The sequence below is a fragment of the Oenanthe melanoleuca genome, chromosome 9 (genome assembly GCF_029582105.1).
Source record: "Oenanthe melanoleuca isolate GR-GAL-2019-014 chromosome 9, OMel1.0, whole genome shotgun sequence".
NCBI classification, from domain to species: domain Eukaryota; kingdom Metazoa; phylum Chordata; class Aves; order Passeriformes; family Muscicapidae; genus Oenanthe; species Oenanthe melanoleuca.
Genome location: NC_079343.1, coordinates 716758 through 733332, shown reverse-complemented (window position 1 = coordinate 733332; position 16575 = coordinate 716758). Strand labels below are relative to the sequence as shown.

At 39.6% G+C, this 16575-nt stretch overlaps 1 protein-coding gene across 3 annotated transcripts; it reads right to left on the bottom strand.

Annotated features, from left to right (window-relative positions):
- Nucleotides 1–676: 676 nt before the first annotated feature.
- On the bottom strand, nt 677–16461 carry RBP1 (retinol binding protein 1). 3 transcript variants are annotated; one of them, XM_056498980.1, is made up of 4 exons: nt 15313–16461; nt 14525–14703; nt 4094–4205; nt 677–934 (listed from the first exon to the last, which is right to left on the bottom strand). In XM_056498980.1, coding segments are annotated over exons 1-4 (366 nt in total). In that variant the 5' UTR covers nt 15386–16461; the 3' UTR covers nt 677–932. The 3 variants fall into 3 exon arrangements, with proteins under 3 accessions (XP_056354955.1, XP_056354954.1, XP_056354956.1); XM_056498979.1 differs by having other exon boundaries at nt 4104–4205; XM_056498981.1 differs by lacking the exon at nt 677–934 and adding an exon at nt 944–3650 and having other exon boundaries at nt 4105–4205.
- Nucleotides 16462–16575: the final 114 nt, after the last annotated feature.

The window sequence follows — 16575 nt, the reverse complement described above, 5'->3', positions numbered from 1 at the left end:
TGTGGTGCTCATTGTATCCAGTGTGTTGACGGACTGAGAATCTGGCAGTATTATTTCCCCCACTAATGTTTAATCAGTGTTGTGATTTCAAGTGGCAGGCCAAGGCTTTCCTATGCTCAGTTTGCACAAGAACATGGGACTATGATGGGCAAAAAAAGGTCTGCAAATGATACTGTACAAAGCAATGCTGCTCTCATCTTCTGTGTGGTGTCTGCACATGATCTTATGTGCATGTGTGGTGTAGCTATGATCTTAGTTTCTCCAGAATAAAAAACAAAATGCATGGGCAGATATTGGCTAAAGCATTTGGAAAATAATTGTCCCTTAGCCATGCTTTTGTTAGCTTTGTTTTTCCAAAGTATTGATCCATAAATTTGCTTGTTTTTATTTTTGATGGAACACTTCCAGTATAGAGCTACTCTACCAGAGCTAATGGTAACATTCTCACTGGCTTCAGTGGATCCAGCATTTAAGTGAAACTGCATCCTACAGCTCTCATTTGCTTCCCTCCCACTGCAGTTCATCATTTGAAAAAGGATAAGGCTCTGAAAGGGTGATGTCTATTGAGAGTCAAAAAACAGCTTACAAGGTCTAAACTTCCAGCATCTTATTTTAATAGTTCTTCTTTAGTGTAGGCAAGAATTATGGTTTGCACATGCTTAGAGAGTTTAGCATCTTTAACTGGCATTTCTAAAAATAGTTTTATTTGCAGTAATTTTTTTCAACTTCCTAAAAGATATTTTATTCCAACTATACAGTTCTAATGGGATCTTCGTTTCTGTGTTTGCTCTTGTCACTGAGGATGCTCAGCACCAGCATTTGGAGAGTTGGTGTCAAGTCTGTAAATTATATCATTCTTCACTCCTGTAGCAGCAGTAGCTCACTGCACCTTCTTAAAGACTTGCTTACACTTGACTCCACACACTCTTATTTCCTAGGAAGAGAAAATAATCAGAAATCACAACTTTTACTTAGGACACAAACATTACAGATTCATGTGTACGTCCAGCTGAATTAGAATCCACAGTTTTCTATTAAATTAGATTGGGAGGCTTGCACATATTTTAGCCTTTTTTTATCCTAAAGGAAACCATGTGGTTTTGGGTGTGTTTTCTGCTAAAAGGTGGAACAAGGGAAGTTATTTTGGGATCTCAAACCTTAAAGGGCCAAATACGTTCCTGGTGCATTATTCTCTATTTGCAGTAATATTCAACTGCCTTAGGCCTTTAGAATGGGCATTCTTTATTTTGGATACATGAAGAAGGGGGGATGGACTTGCCTCACCAGCTCTGAACCTGTCTGGTGATGACTGCTAGCTCAAGCCTAAAAATTCAGAAATCAGGGTCCACTTTAGCAACACAGAGCTCATGGCCACAAAAGGCCATGTGTACAGAAGATGTGCTCCAGGTCTGTCAACCAGCACAGCAGTGAGGTTTGCCTGGGCCTGAGCACCTTGGATGCACAAAGCTGTTCCTTTGAGCTCCACAAGGGCGTTTCCAACCCCCTCCCCCTTGCTGATCTCTGGATCTCCGTGAGCTGGGCACAAGTAGGGGCAGAGTTTCCATCCTGGGCTCGGATTTGTGAGGCTGCTGGTGCTCACCTGTTCACCCATTCCCATTCCTGAAACTCCTCAAGTTTGACCTGAGAAGTGCACACAGGTGTGTGCCTGGGGTGTGTGCTTGTGGCAAGGTTTAGGTGCAAGAAAAAAGTGTGGAAGCTCTTAAGGGACATAAAGACAGTGCTTATGCATGACTTAGCAAAGGGATGCACTTTCCAGCTCAATATGAGATTTTTAATAAAGCTCATGGAATATTTTGAGGAAGTTGTGCACATTTCTTATGGGGGACTTTAACAAAATGACTTTAAAAAACCTTAAATTAGGTCAATAACCTTAATTGACATATGTTGTTGAGCCCAAATAAGAGAAAGTGCTTAATGCTGAGTTGGTGGAACAACAGACTAATGCACTGACTTTACTTAGGACCTGTTCTGTTCACTCCTGCAGAGGTAACCCAGAAGAAGGAGTGTGCAATAAGGGCTGAGAGATCTGCTGACAGTGACAAAAACTGCAGAGCAGAAGCAATCAATACAATAGAAAAGGGCAATAAAACTCAAAAGGAAACGGGGAATGGTCACTCACATAAAATAAAATCTAAAAAGATCTACAAAGTACAGACCACAGAATGAAATGAAGAAAATAGGAAGCAATAAACTACTAAAGGATGTGGTCCTACTCTCTGCAGAAATGTGAAAAGAGTAAATTAACACTTGGCTTGGTGTGTAAAGTTCAATAGGATCATAAAGCTATTGAAGTACCAATTTTTTAAAGGTAACTGCTCATTGTATCAGAGCACTCTCAAAAGGACAGGACCTAGTAATCTTAGCTGGTCAAAAATAAGATACTAAAGGGGACTCTACTGTACTTTTAATGGAGAGAGCTGCATTAACAAGGATTAGAGAAATAAGGAGGACATCTTTTCAAATTCATTAAATACAAGGAGTGAGAAAATTGAAATATGGAGGAGTGGGCTCTAAAATACTTGGTTACTTCCTTTGCATGAATTAATTTTGTATTGACTTCTAGGTACATGGGAGACAGATTGTGGTAAATTTTCCAAATGCCAATGAATGAATGCATGAGCTGGCAGGTATGATCCAGAATTCTTCCCAGCCTTTTGAAAAGCAGTACCAGAGCACTCAGGTTACCCTGGGCTACCTAAACTGGCATAAGACACAAGTATTCAAGCAATTGAATCTGAGCTTCTGACTTCTAAAATCAACCTCCTGACAGGGACTAGTCTAGAAAGTGCTCTGGGCATGGAAATCCCTGGCCAGGCTGTGTGGCTAGAGCAGGAATCAGAGTAAGGATAGCAGAGACCAGGGCTGAAGGAATTGGTGTTGAGGACAGAAGATGGGAAGAGATAATGCCTGGCAGCTGGCAAGGGCCAGAAGGCAGGATGCCAGTCCAGAGAAATCCAAGAGCAACTGGTGCTATTGTTTGTAAGTGCAGGGGAATGCACAGATGTGCAAGGCTGGGGGCAGCCAGGTGTGAGCTGAACTTGGGGCAGGCTCTGTGACGGGAATCTGGGACCTGTCTGCCAGCAGAGAAGCTGCAAGGGCTGGGGCCTGCTGCCATGGCCCTGCCTGCTGTGCAACTGGGAGGAGTGTGGGAACACTGAAAGGTGCTTCTTGGAGGGAGTTGTGCATGCACAGGAAATTCGGGCATCTCCTTTTAATTGCTGCCTCCCCTCCTCTAGGTGAGCCCATGGCCTCAGCTACGAAGTCCTCTCTTACACAGCAACCTTCTCCCTTCCTGTGCTGCACCAAGTCCAGGTGGGAAGATCTGCCACATCCATTTCTCTCCTAAACTGGATTCTGGGACTGCCAATATTCCTCAAAATTATGTTTAGTAATAAGGGGCTTGGGGTACTTCTGCAAGGATTTCATAACTCTGCTACTGATTTGAACATTTAGAAAATATCCATTTAGATTGCTGAATGCTAATAGTACTGCACAGTGAGGAGAAATGGAGGTTGGAGTTTATTATCCCAGCAGGAACACTGCCTTTTACCCACACTGATGAGGGAGTGAGGATGCTATAAAGAGGTATAGGACAAAAGAACAGGCATCTTCTTTCAGGTCCTGTTAATTTAGAAAGATAAAAATGATGATCAGAAAAAAACATCAATTTCAAAAGCTTAACTGCTGTTCTAGCTCTCTAAGCGATAATGTGGCCTGTAATTATTTTAAAAGAACAATGGTGTGTTTTCCCTTATTGTTGGGTGCTTGGTTTCACAGCTGCCATACTGACTACTTTACAAACTGAGAGGGACATTCTGGTAAATGTCTTCCTTGTGTGAACATTTCAGCCTGGTGAGTTTGGACAGACACTGAGCACAGAAAGATCATTCAAAATGGTCAGGCTTTGTAAGGGACATAGCAACACAATGACTCCAAATGAAATTGTTGCTTTAGAAAAAATTCAAATGCTGCACCAATACACAATTATGTCAAAGTAAGCCAAAATGACATACCACATTCCCTGCTGTGTTATATCTAACATTTGAATGGAGGGGCATTCAAAACCTCTTACATGATCTTACCAGGTGCATTTCATCTCCTTCAATCCACTGGGTCCAACCACGGCCTTCCTTCTCTCCATTCTGAACGCAGAGCAGCTTATCTCCATCCCAAGACACAGTGGTCTAACGAAACAGACATGTTTGGTGTTACTGTAATATTCTCTGATATTATGATTAGTTTCTGTGAAGCAAAACTTATCTCTAATGATGAGTGTATATCATAAAAAGAATGATTGGAGAGTGTTGTACCACTTAGAATAATTATGGAATAAATGATCTTGAACAGAAAGTTGCTGCCTAGCTGCCTGCCAAAAACTGGAGGGATAGAGCAAGCAAAAATGTCATCAAAACCACTGTGTAAGAGCACACTCCTCTCTCCCTGCTGAAAAATGGAGCAGTACAAGGGCCCTGCAGCCTAACACTCTATTTGCAAAAGGAGCTGAAAACTTAAGATCCAGTTTGGTTTTTTTCACCCTAAGAAGGATTCCCCAGCTCCTCTACCTGAAAACAATTCCCATTTCCTGGCACTGTGGACGAACAAAGCTTTTGAATACTGAGCTGTCTTATCCTCATGTCTCAATCTGCCTTCCTTCACTCAGCAGAGTGGTTTGGAAGTATCAGCAAGTTGGTAACTTTGCCAGCATCCTGCTCTTTGCAACTGAGGCTGGGGAACTTCTCGAGACACGACTGGCAGAGTAAGTCAAGAGTCAGGTGCAGAAATCAATACTGCACTTCTGTGAATACTGGTGCTGTCCTGAGGGGTTCAGTAAAACCTGATTCATAAAACTCCTTCACTGTATGACAGTGCATCCTGCAGCCTGTTCCTCTGGTTAGCATTTACTGACAATTTGCCTTTCCCATCTCCCTAATCCAAAGAGAAGCAAAGCTCTGTAAAACACTAAAGAGGGAAGAGTGCTGACAGTTTGTGCTCCATGAGGATAGTTCAGCATTAATATTAGCACATGGCCTGTAAATTGGCTTGTTTGAAGGCACTCTGAGGACTAAATATGGAATTGCTGTCTACCTTGTAAAAGTCTTCAGCCACTGCTTGCATGAGCAGTCAGATATGGAGAGATGATGAATTCTGATCTGCCATTAAAGAACACTTACTGCATCCATCCTGTGTAGTTCCTAAGAGAAGAAGTCAGCCTACATTCTTCCTTCTGGTAATTAAACCCAGTTCAACACTCAAAACCTATTCAGTCCTATTTATTTAATATCTGTATGTCACAAACAATTAATTTTTAAATGATAACCATGACAGCCACTATCTTTGAATGAGTGCAGGCAGCAGCCTCCTCCCGTGGGAAGCTTTAGACTAAACCAGCATGGAAAATGAATCACTCAGAGTGCCAGGACATATCATCATGGGCAAGGCAATGGATTGATCACATCAGCCTGTCTGCACCACAGGGGGGCTCTGAGACACAAACTCACGTATCCTTGCTAAAAATCTCTCTAATTTAGAAAATACATTCACAAACTCTTCTGTTCTCTTTTGCAAAGTGATATATTTAAACCAAGCACTAGATAACATTTATGAAACCATATCCTTTTAATACCAAAAATGCTAATGCAGAAAGGAACAACACATTTGGGTAAAGCTGTAGTTAATGTGGTCACCATAACCTAAATCCTCTCCCAGATCTGAATCTTCACACACCCACTGAAGAGATAGAAGATAACAAATAACAGGAGTCAAAGTGAATAATGTTTCATTTACAACTTAACATATCTACAAATTTCTGATTCTAAAAAGTGAATATAATAGAAAATTAATGATGATTTGTAGATGTGAGGGATACTTTGGAATGAAGGATCTGTATGTGGAAACTTGCTTAGTAACTGACTTATTTATATCCATTGAGAATCAGCATAGTTTAATCTTTAGTCTAGCTAAATAATTAAATTTGGTGGGTTTAGATGTGAATTCAGAAGCAATACACCATGATAAAGTAGGATCCAACTTTATTAGCCCTACTAATATTCAAACCACTTGTGTTATACTGACTTAGTACACTTGGGGAAATAGAGAAATATTTGTAGCTGTACAAGGAAATGTTAACTTCTTAGCCTCCAAGGGTGATTGAAATTGTTTCATCTCAGAAAGCAACACAATTTTTTTCTCAGGATTTGTTGTTTTTCCAGTAGAGATTAGAAATTGCTTTTTGCAATTTGGTGAAAACCACGAAGAGTCTAAACCCACAGACACTAACCAAGCTGTCTTATCAAACAATATTCTCAGGTTTCCTCTGCCTTCCCTTTGAGAAATACAAATACTGAGGGGATATGAGTAAACCACAGAATTCCTGATTTCTGAATGCAGCTGTTTTGCTCTGAAGGTTATAAAGGGCAGAGCACATTGCAAGAGAATCCAATGTAGTTTTCTTTGTTAGCAGAAACAACCACTTTATAACAGTAAGACTAATCAGTGGCATCTGTATCCTTTTTTAAGGTCAAACTGTAATGTCTCAATGTCTCTTTTATTAAACTAATATACGAGATACAAAATTCTCTTTTAACTTGGATTGAAACATGTCCTTCCACCAAATATCTCCTCTGAGACACAAAGCGAGTGTTAGCTGAGGTTGAAGTTGCTCTGGCTGTTAATGTGCACTGGCTGCTGCCAACATTCCACCTTCTGCAACACCTAAACCAGAGCAACACTTGCTTTACAACATTCCCAAATATTTGAATCAGAACATAAAAACAATACTTCAGAAACCCTGTAGGGCAATTGTTGTATATATAATCTCCCTTGCTGTTTCAAAGAGCAAGGATTTATTTTTGAGGACTGGATCAGGATATTGCCATGGCACCATCAGGAGCCAAGCACTTGCAGACTGTTACGGCAGCTCTGTGTGACCCTTTGGTTCTTCCTGGCACACACTCCCAATATAAACAAGCACTTTACCTTTAAAGCTACTTTTCTTAGCAAAGTATGCCTTTGTAATGAACCTTGTTTGCCCCCATTTTGGTAATACCATTACCTAAGGGTTGCCTGACTACAGAGCTGCTGCCACCTGCCAGGAAGGACTGAAAATCCTTGCCAGGGTTTGGGGGACAGCAGCCCAGACACACAGCTCCTGCTCCTCATCCTTGTCTGCAAGAGGGGAGAGGCAGACAAACTCGGGGGACACTGGAAAGCTACAGTTTCCAGTAAAAGAACCAACTAGCTAAAAATAGAGCATTTCTCTAAAACTGAACTCTGCCTTTTTGAGCATCTTGTACTACTTGAAAATAAATGGAAGACATTGTTTATTCCTTCCAACTACAACATAATCTAGTTCACCATAAGCAAGCTTAAAGCTTGCTTACCACTGCTCATACTTAACCCTAAGATGAACACCTCTAGGTCACATGCATGTAATTCTGTAGGAAACTTCAACAGAGAATGGTGATGGTGCAATTAGTCAACAGTACTATCAATAATACTAAAGGAAAGCCAGAAAAGGTGATGTAGTGAGGTAAAAACCAGGGAGTCTTGCCTCAAGTAAACTTTTCCCAAAAATTTCAACCACCAATACTGCACATTTTTCAGATTATGTACACTTTGTTCTTGAGGTGTAATACTACAGAATGGAGCTCTTCTGAGAAGTGAAAAAGCCTTTGAAGCCTGAGAACACAAAAAATGTTCAAATTTTCTTTAGTTTTATGGCATGGTTTCTGTAGTGTTTCACTTTTTGTGTACTTTAATGCTCTCCTTTTATGACTTAGGCATCCACATACTTTTGTAAATGATTTAATCTCTTTGTGTTATGAAGTTTTAAATTCATATGCATAGCACTGCCTGAATCTTCCTGAATATTAAAGTGGAGGAAATGATAATTAAAGTTTTCTCATTACTGTTTCCAGTTATGAGACAAGGTAGATTTATTAAATTAAATACTTAGTAACCCCTAAACAAATTATTGACGACGTGTCTGCTTTTCCTTTAGTAGCAGCAACTGTAGTGAAATGTTGCACAATTTCAGCTTCCAGTGGCAAATCATCCTGACTCACAGGCAAAGACAATGACTTTTGTAATTTCCTGAAATAGTCATCAAACGTTATCAGAGTACTTTGCATTTCCCAGTGAGGTCTAAGTGCAAAGACATTTGGTGCTGGCTCTGTAGAACATTTCTCATTCCCCTGCTGGCAATGCCTGTGTGCCTGCCTGGGTCAGGGGCTTGGCAGCTGAGGGTACAGAATGGATTTCACAGATGAATGGAAGAAAATAACTTTTTTCCAAGTAGTTCATGAACATTTTTTTGTTAATGCTACATAGATTTTTGACACATTGCCTTTACAAGTATGAATTGCAGCTCCCACCTTTCATCAAAAATATGTTATTGATTTCCTATCTCTAGCAGAAACACAGCAGCACCAGTTCTATTTTTCTCCTGCTTCCCTCAGAGTGTTGTCTCTATATATAGAGCACCAAATGACTGCAAAGCTAGGAGTGCACCACACTCCCTGCTCCATCTCCATCCTGTAATTCTCGGTTGGGAGAATAACAGACCATTTTACAACTGTAATTATGATCTAAGAAGGATTAAAAAATGGAAAGTAATTTTTTTATTTTTTTTTTTTAGGTCAGGTGAAACAGAAAAATCCAATTTGAGCTGTGGCTTGTAAATAATACCAAAGAAAATACCCTAGAATTTTTGGTCAAACACAAACACAGCACTATCTCCAACAATGTATTTAACAACTTCTCAAGATAAACCACTTTATCTGTACTAAGTATCAAAGTGATATAAAACCTCTTGTAAACAGTTTTTTTAGGGAAAAAATGAAGATTTGATAGAATAAAGTCATGTTGATGCCCCAGACAAAGTTCAATATAGCTGTGAGGGGGAATTCTGCCAGCTGGTCACTCCCCATGGCCTCTGTGCAGGAGCTGCTCCAAGGAGTACAGCCATGGGCAGCTTTGTCACCTCTCCCCCTGAAACCCCTTTTGTCTCATCACATCTGCATCTGCACAACAACAAACACATTAGAACAATTCCTGGAAGGATTCCTGGCCTTTATCTCCAGATTCTGGTGCTGGCCAAAGGCTGAACTTATTCAGCCACATTGTAGCTCAGTCATAGCAAAGTCTCCTTTGCTTCTGCCATTGCCAGCATCACCGGGGGTAGCACTGCTAGAAAAAGGGCTTAGGATTGGATTAAAATATTTTTGATGAAAGGTAAACTGTTGTCAGATAGGATCAGATCATAAATGTTCCAATTGCTTCTTCTGAATCCCTGCTCATAAGAGCAGCAGAGCAAAGCAAAGATGAGGTATGTTCCAGGGAGTAGGACAGTGAAGGTGCACAGCTCTGGGCTGTGCAAGCTATATGTGGCAGGAGCAGGAGGAGAATCAGTATTTTAGACAGTGCACATTGTTTTAGTTCTTAGGAATGGTGGCTTTTTTTCTTACTGAAATAAAATTGCATACAAATAATACAAACCCACTTGTGTATATCCCATGCCAGAAAAAAGAGTAAAACCCATCACATCAAATTCACTCTGTGCAAAGATCAGAATCTATTCTAAGATGCTTACTGTTTAAATTAATAACTATAACTGATTTATTACATGATCCCATGTAATTTTGGCAAGATGCAATTGTACATAACACTAATGGTTTGTCATTAAAAATTGGATTTTTAAAGTCTGGTTCTCAGCTTTACAGCTGATTCTGATTGCTCTTTCTGCATTTATAACTCTCAGAGCTTTTTAGAGTTCACAAGAACCTATCCAAACCCACTTTCCCTGCAGAGCTTCAGTATACTAGCAGCAGTTCTGTGAATAGCTAGCTCCAAAGCTTCTCATCAGCCTCGTGCCTTAGACATGAATCCAGCCCTGAAAAATGTGAAGTTTATGATATTTATACAGCCAAAGACTCAGATAATCTCATTTGCTATCACTGTGCAAATGTGCTGAGCACATCACTTACAGGCAGTAACTAATGCCCACGGAGCAAGCAGGGTGCTACAAGGCAGGAAAAAGGAAACTGCTCCTCCCCACTGAGGCACAGACAGAAGGCACCAGATTCCATTCTGACAGAGCCTGAGACAGCCCCAGGATGGACTTCTGCTCTCTGGAGCCTCAGAGGAGTTGACTGAAGGATTTTTCTTTATCACTCGTTGAGAGCTGTTTGTAAAGGGCCAGAAATACCAACAGAAAACTATCTTACAGTCTACCTCTTTAATATTACACCTCCCTCCTCCCCAAAATAAGAAAATCAGGGATTTTGCCAATGAGGAGCTGGGAAAATTACAGTACTGCAAAGAGACAGGAGGCACTAAATCTGAGAGAAGACCAGCCTCAGCAACAGTGATACTAGAATATGCTTGTTCCATTAAAGTACTAGGAGAAAATACTTACAAGCCCAAAATGACAGCACTGGAAGGGTAAAGAAATAAAACAGCTAAATCAGAGGGACCGAGTAAAGACATGTTGCTGATCTTGCATCTTACTAGGCAGGCACAGTTTATTTTGAATCTTCTCACCCTATGGGAGATCCCTCTTGCAATTCCATGTGCTGGAATGTTGTTTGTTGGCTGGTGTTTTTCTAGTAGCAAAGCTTTAATTCCCAAACCTGCTCAGAACTAGATTAACAGCTGTGAATTCCATTTGTGTAACAGAGGAACCTGCCTAAATAGTTAAATAAGCTTCACGAACCATGTGATTTTGTAACAGGGCTTTATTCTGATCTTGCAGGGGTACAAATCAAATAATGGCCAGAACAACTACCTCCACTGCAGTTTTCCTGAATACAAATCTGAGAAGAATCAGTGTCACATTAGGCATGTTTGTTAATTAAAACAGAGCCACGATCAGTTTTGAACAACCTCCCTCCCTGCAGCAGGATATGGCACAGTCAGGTGTCTGTGAACAGTCCTTGAGTGTCTGCTTCAAACACTGAGATTTCACATGGTAAATGTATTCTAGATCCGATGAGGGAATTCCACAACTCCCAAATCCTCCTCACCCTACCCCACCCAGCAAGTCTTAACTAGGACTAGAAGTTCTGATAGTTCCAATAAACGAACCCTAAACACCCACTTGCTAACTTATTCATGGTTATATCCCACTTGTATTCAGGTTTAGGTAACTAAATGGTTAAGATGTATTACTTCCCACATTCAGTTTAAAATTCTTGCAATTTTCTCTGTTTCCCAGTTCCCTGCCTTTGTCATTTCATGTCCTGCTTCAATGGAAGAAGAAAATTACTGTATCAGAGAGCACAAGGTTCTGAGTTACCAAAGCACCTCTCACATGCTTGGACAAATACTTAGTTATAATACAACTGTCATTCTGCTCTTCTATATTTAGAAGCATGAAATATTTCCTGATTTTTTTAACAGATCACTTGCCCTAAGTCTCTGTCAGAAGCAATTCTTCATAACTCCTGAAAATGTAAACTTTCATTTTACATTGGTACTTGAAACTGCCAAGTTTTTAAGATAGTCCTGGACAGTTAAGTACGATTAACCTTGCAGAAAGGTATCTTTCACAAAATTTCCAAGTGAATAGAGAAACTGTAATTTATCTAGGAGATCCAATCCTGGGTGGAAAGCTTGAGTAGTGTTGATACTATCATTTGTGATCTCTCCTGCAGTCAACTATCCCCATCTTTGGTTTTGCAGAACACAGAAACTGCATCTTTAACTAAACTGCAGGGCTTTAGAGCTTCCAAAGTAGCAAATTTTCACTTCTCAACAGAAAAAACATCCTAAAGGACCTGATGTCACCAGCATGCTGTTCCCTCCATCCCTCCAGAGAACAGTCACCCAAAAACATGTGCATGCAAGAAAGCCAGGCTGACAATCACAGGAAGAACTGAAATTGCTAAGGTTTATCCTTCTCCATTAACTCCCTGATCCAGAATGTTCAGACAGGCTCCTAGGAGTGACCAACTATAAAAATGAAAGAACCCTAACTCCAAAGGAGGAGAGGGCTTGGTCTGTCACAAGACTATCAAGTTCCTAATGTCAAAACTTCAATTTCTAATATAAGTATCAGCAAAACTTTTTAGCCCTTCCTTCCTCACAGACAGTATTGATTTGGAATTACTGTAGTTACACTCCACCCTGACTGGCTCAAGGATATGTTTTACAGCTGAAAGGTGAACACAATTTCAGTGAATTGCACACAGGATCTAACCTGTCCACTGTGCTGATATTATTTTTATAGATATGTTAACTCTAGCTAGATGATATATTCTTCATTAAAAGAAAAAACAATCCACACTTCTAGGAAGGATTACTTCTATGGTTATTTTTGCTAGTCTCCTGATGATTGCTCTGCTGTATAGATTAATGTTTAATGTGTAATTTGTCTTATCCAGTGTTCCTTTGTAGTGCTCATACATCCAGCTCCTTGGATAAAACTTGCCCAGTGGTCTGCTCAGTCTGCAATGTAAATAACAATAATTGATTCACAACCTCTCCCATTACACAGGCTGACTATTAATGATTAAGCCATTTATGGCATGTAATTCCACAGGCTCTACATGAACAAATGGAACGCCAAGAATGATATTCAACCTTTGCTTTTATGGTGGTTTTGGGTTCCTTTGTAACACCACTCAGGGAGTGGTCTACTATATCTTATAACCTCCATGACTCTTCTCTCACATGATTCCTTCTGCACAGTTGGAGTAATTTTGCTGCTTAACGACTGCAAATTTTGGCTGACATTATGGTTATCAGATCCTGGACAGAAAGTCACTTCACAAAGACAGCTTCTTGCACTATTTTGCCATTGACAAAAGAGCAGAAATCTTTAATAAGAAAATTGAACTAAAAAGTATGATCTGCTGCTACAAGGCAAATGGAACACCAGTAGTCAGAGACCTGAACTATCCAGCTACAGCTGGAGGCTACAGAGAGACACGGAGATATCTGGGGGTTTTTGTGGAATTACATCCCTAAGTCCTTCTCAAAAAACACCCAGTCAGAGACAGCAACTATCCCTGGTTGTTTGGGGTTTTTTGTTTGTCTGTTTGTTTGTTTGTAACAGTCAGAAAGGTGCTGATACCTTCTGCTTCCAAGGCTGAATAAGCATTTCCCACTAAACAGTAAACACAGAATATTTGAGTAACCTTTGAAAGTAGCCAGAACTAGGTTCTACTCCAAATCAATCAGCTGTTGTAGTGACTGAAATTCTCTCTCTAGTTTCTTCTTTCTGATTTAGTGTTCTGAATCCTTCCCTTATCACTCAATTTAGCAAAATAGGGTAGAGAATTTTGGCTTGTTAAAAATAATAAAATATTACTTCTTTCCACCATGCAGAGGATGGTTTAGTTCTCCTTCAGATGAGAGTTTGATGGTATTCAAGAACAGATAATGCTTACACAGGGACAGTTCTGTGCACACACAAAACTTTGTAGCAGATGTTTTGAGCATTGCTATCTTTGATGGTAATTTAACCACCTCAGTCTTAAATATTTCCTCAGACTCTTAAATGTTCAGTCAATCTGGACCTCAATATCCTGATTAAGGAGCATTCCAGGTGCCAAAATCACATGATGGCATTAGGTCACTTTCCTAAACACAAATGCATCTGCTCCTCCCTTCCATGAATGTTATATTCTGCACTCTCATCAAACTTGTACCCTCTGTAACAAGGACTACAGGAGGATTTTCTGAGGCCCTCAGTAGCCAACCATTCTTTTTCTCTGGTCTTCACAAGTTTTTTCTTTCCTGCCATGATCAGAGCAAAAGCAAATTTGCAAATTTTAGTGTAAGAGAAAAGTATTAGTTTTAAATAGCACTATCTTTCTCAGAATGGAAACCTATTAGTTCTCTTTTATGAGATTTCTCCTCTAGAGCCCCTCCTGAGATAATTTTCTTTTATTTGTCAACTTCCTCACTGTAGAATATTGCTAGTGTCATGCTGCCAAACTAATAGGTGAGAACTAGCTATTCTCAAGTTTTTCCCCTGTAAATTGATATTTATCAGTCCTAAGTTAAAAAGCAAAAAGAGCTCATAAAACAGAGCTATGGTAAAACAAAATCCTTAGTGTTTGCTTATTCCCTTCATAAGATTTGTTCCAGTGGGATAATTAAGTGTGTGCTTTAATAAATACACCCAGGCAATCTTTAAGCACTTGGCCATTCTCACACAGGAGCATTGCGTGACCTTGCAATCAGTGGATTTCCTCTACTGTAAAACCTTACTCATAAAAGAGATTCTGGAAGTGACCCTAAATGTCTTTTTGACTAACAAACATGTCAGTATAAATGAGCGCAGCTTCACTGAGGTTACTATCCAGTTTGATAAAATTGCTTTGTGCTCCTGATTCTAATCAGTATTCCTCTAATCCAAAGGCATGCTCAAAACTGTAGGTACATTGTGGCAAACTGAGAATTCAGGAATAGCCACCAGGATGGTTAAAAGATGTATTCTGTGAAAGGTCTTAGGTTATCAATAATCCTTTTTGTCCATTGTTACAGTTCTGCTTCTTACCATGCACTTGCGATCGTCCACCCCCGATAAATCCTCCTCAAACTCCTTCCCTATATCAAATTCCATGATGTAGTTTCTAAAAGTGCTTAGCGTTTTAATGATCATATGATCCCCGTTCTGAAGGATTTCTTTGTCAGGCTTTAGCAAGTTTGCTATTTTTCTTACAGCAACATTTACATCTGAAAAAGAAAAAGTTATTTTTACCCAGAAAAGTCTTCCACAGGAAGAAGCTTGTCGCTTCTAGGGAGAACTGAAATGAACAAAGATAAACAGATGTCCAAAATCTTTCAAACCAGCCTTCCCATCCAGAAAAAGTCTGTAACCTAATTCCTGTAACTTTAGTAATTAATTTTCAATTTTCTGATTATGTGGAATCTTTAAAAAATAACATCTGTATTTGACAGTTAATAAGGCCTCCAATATTTCTGTAGAGATACTAACACAACATCAAATACAAACACACAAAATTGTATTAAGTACTGCACTGAATCTTTATTAAATATAAAAATTTTACTGCTTTTCAAATGATAGTTTTTTTTTATGTTTGGAATCCACCACTTACCCCTTCAAGCTATGTAGTTTAATGTCTGTTAATGTAAGCTCCAAGGTGGTAAAAAGTAGAGGCTGCTTAAGGCAAAACAATTTTGCTTAAGGCAATTCTTAAAGTGCATTTCTGAAAAAAATACTTGTCACAAAAATGACTGTACAAGAAAAAATAGATTCATGTAAAGAATAAGACAGGTGGCATTTATTGATTATTCATCCAAGAAGTTTGAAGGGAACCTTACCTAGTGCTTTCAGATACTCCTCAAAATTGTCATTGCTGACCATTTTCCAGTACCCATTGAAGTCTGCAGGCATCCCTGCTCCAGGTGATTGTCAAAATCACAGGCTCAGAGTCGTGGGTTGATTGTGCACCACACAGCTCACTGCCTTGCTTTGTGGCAAGTTTGAACTCTGGTTTCTTTTATCTCTTTTTCAGACCATGGAGCTATGCAAGTCCTTCTAATCCGATTATTGTTGAAGTGCCGCCTTTAAATCCTTCCACAAGGCTGAACCTCTGAGATTTTTAATGACAGCATGATGACTTGATTGAAAATGAGTGAAATATTCACCTTTCATATCACTTGTGTAAAGGAAATCCATTTTAACCATGTCTTCATTCTTCATACCACTCAGAAAAAAAACCCTTTTCAATAGCTTTAGTTTAGGATATTAGCCAAAGCTATAAAAGCGCTTATCTTGTGCAACTGTGACCCAAATTCTTCTTTCTTGAATAGGTTTCAGCTACTTTATGCTTGCTTTCAATAAAACAATCATGCAGACCCTTTCAGTCAAAGCAATTTGTGTCTGGTATTTCTTTAACTTGTTCCACAAGCTCCTGAATCCTAGAGAACCACCAGCGGAAGCTGCTTGGACAGCTTCCAGAACTGGTCTCAGAAGGACCAGTTAGGTAGAAACTTGTATTAGACAGCAGTGGTTACCTGTACAGTGATAAATGCTACACCACTGCAGCATTAATTCTTTCAGTTAAGGAGCTCTGAAACCCAGAGAGAGCACTTTATAGCACTGTATTCTCTGAAAGTGGCTCCTGTCAGAAATGAGACACTGAATCAGCATAACAGGTAACCAGCAGAGAGGAGCATGGATTCTCCCTGCTAACACCAGAGCTCAAGTACTGAGCCTCTCAGAGGTTTAGGTATGCTACAACTGAAGCCGCTACTGGATATTTTATCTGTTCTGGGGCTTTGGCAATTGCTTGCTCTTAAGAAGACTCTGGATCAGAGAAGAAAAGAAACCTACTTTAAACGTGGGGTAAGGACTGTCAGTCATTTGAGAACCCAGATCCTTGCTAGTGCCAGAAGCAGCATGTGCATTTTTAAGTGCTTGCATGGAAGAAACATTGATTTCCATGTCTTGTCCAAATTGCAAAAAAATCAAAAAAGTTATTCAGGGTTTTATAAAGTCAAAGTTTAGAATAATATATATTTAAACCTCTCTCTCTCAAGTTATGGTTCATTGTATTTTGCTGTTTTAGAACAGTAAGGATT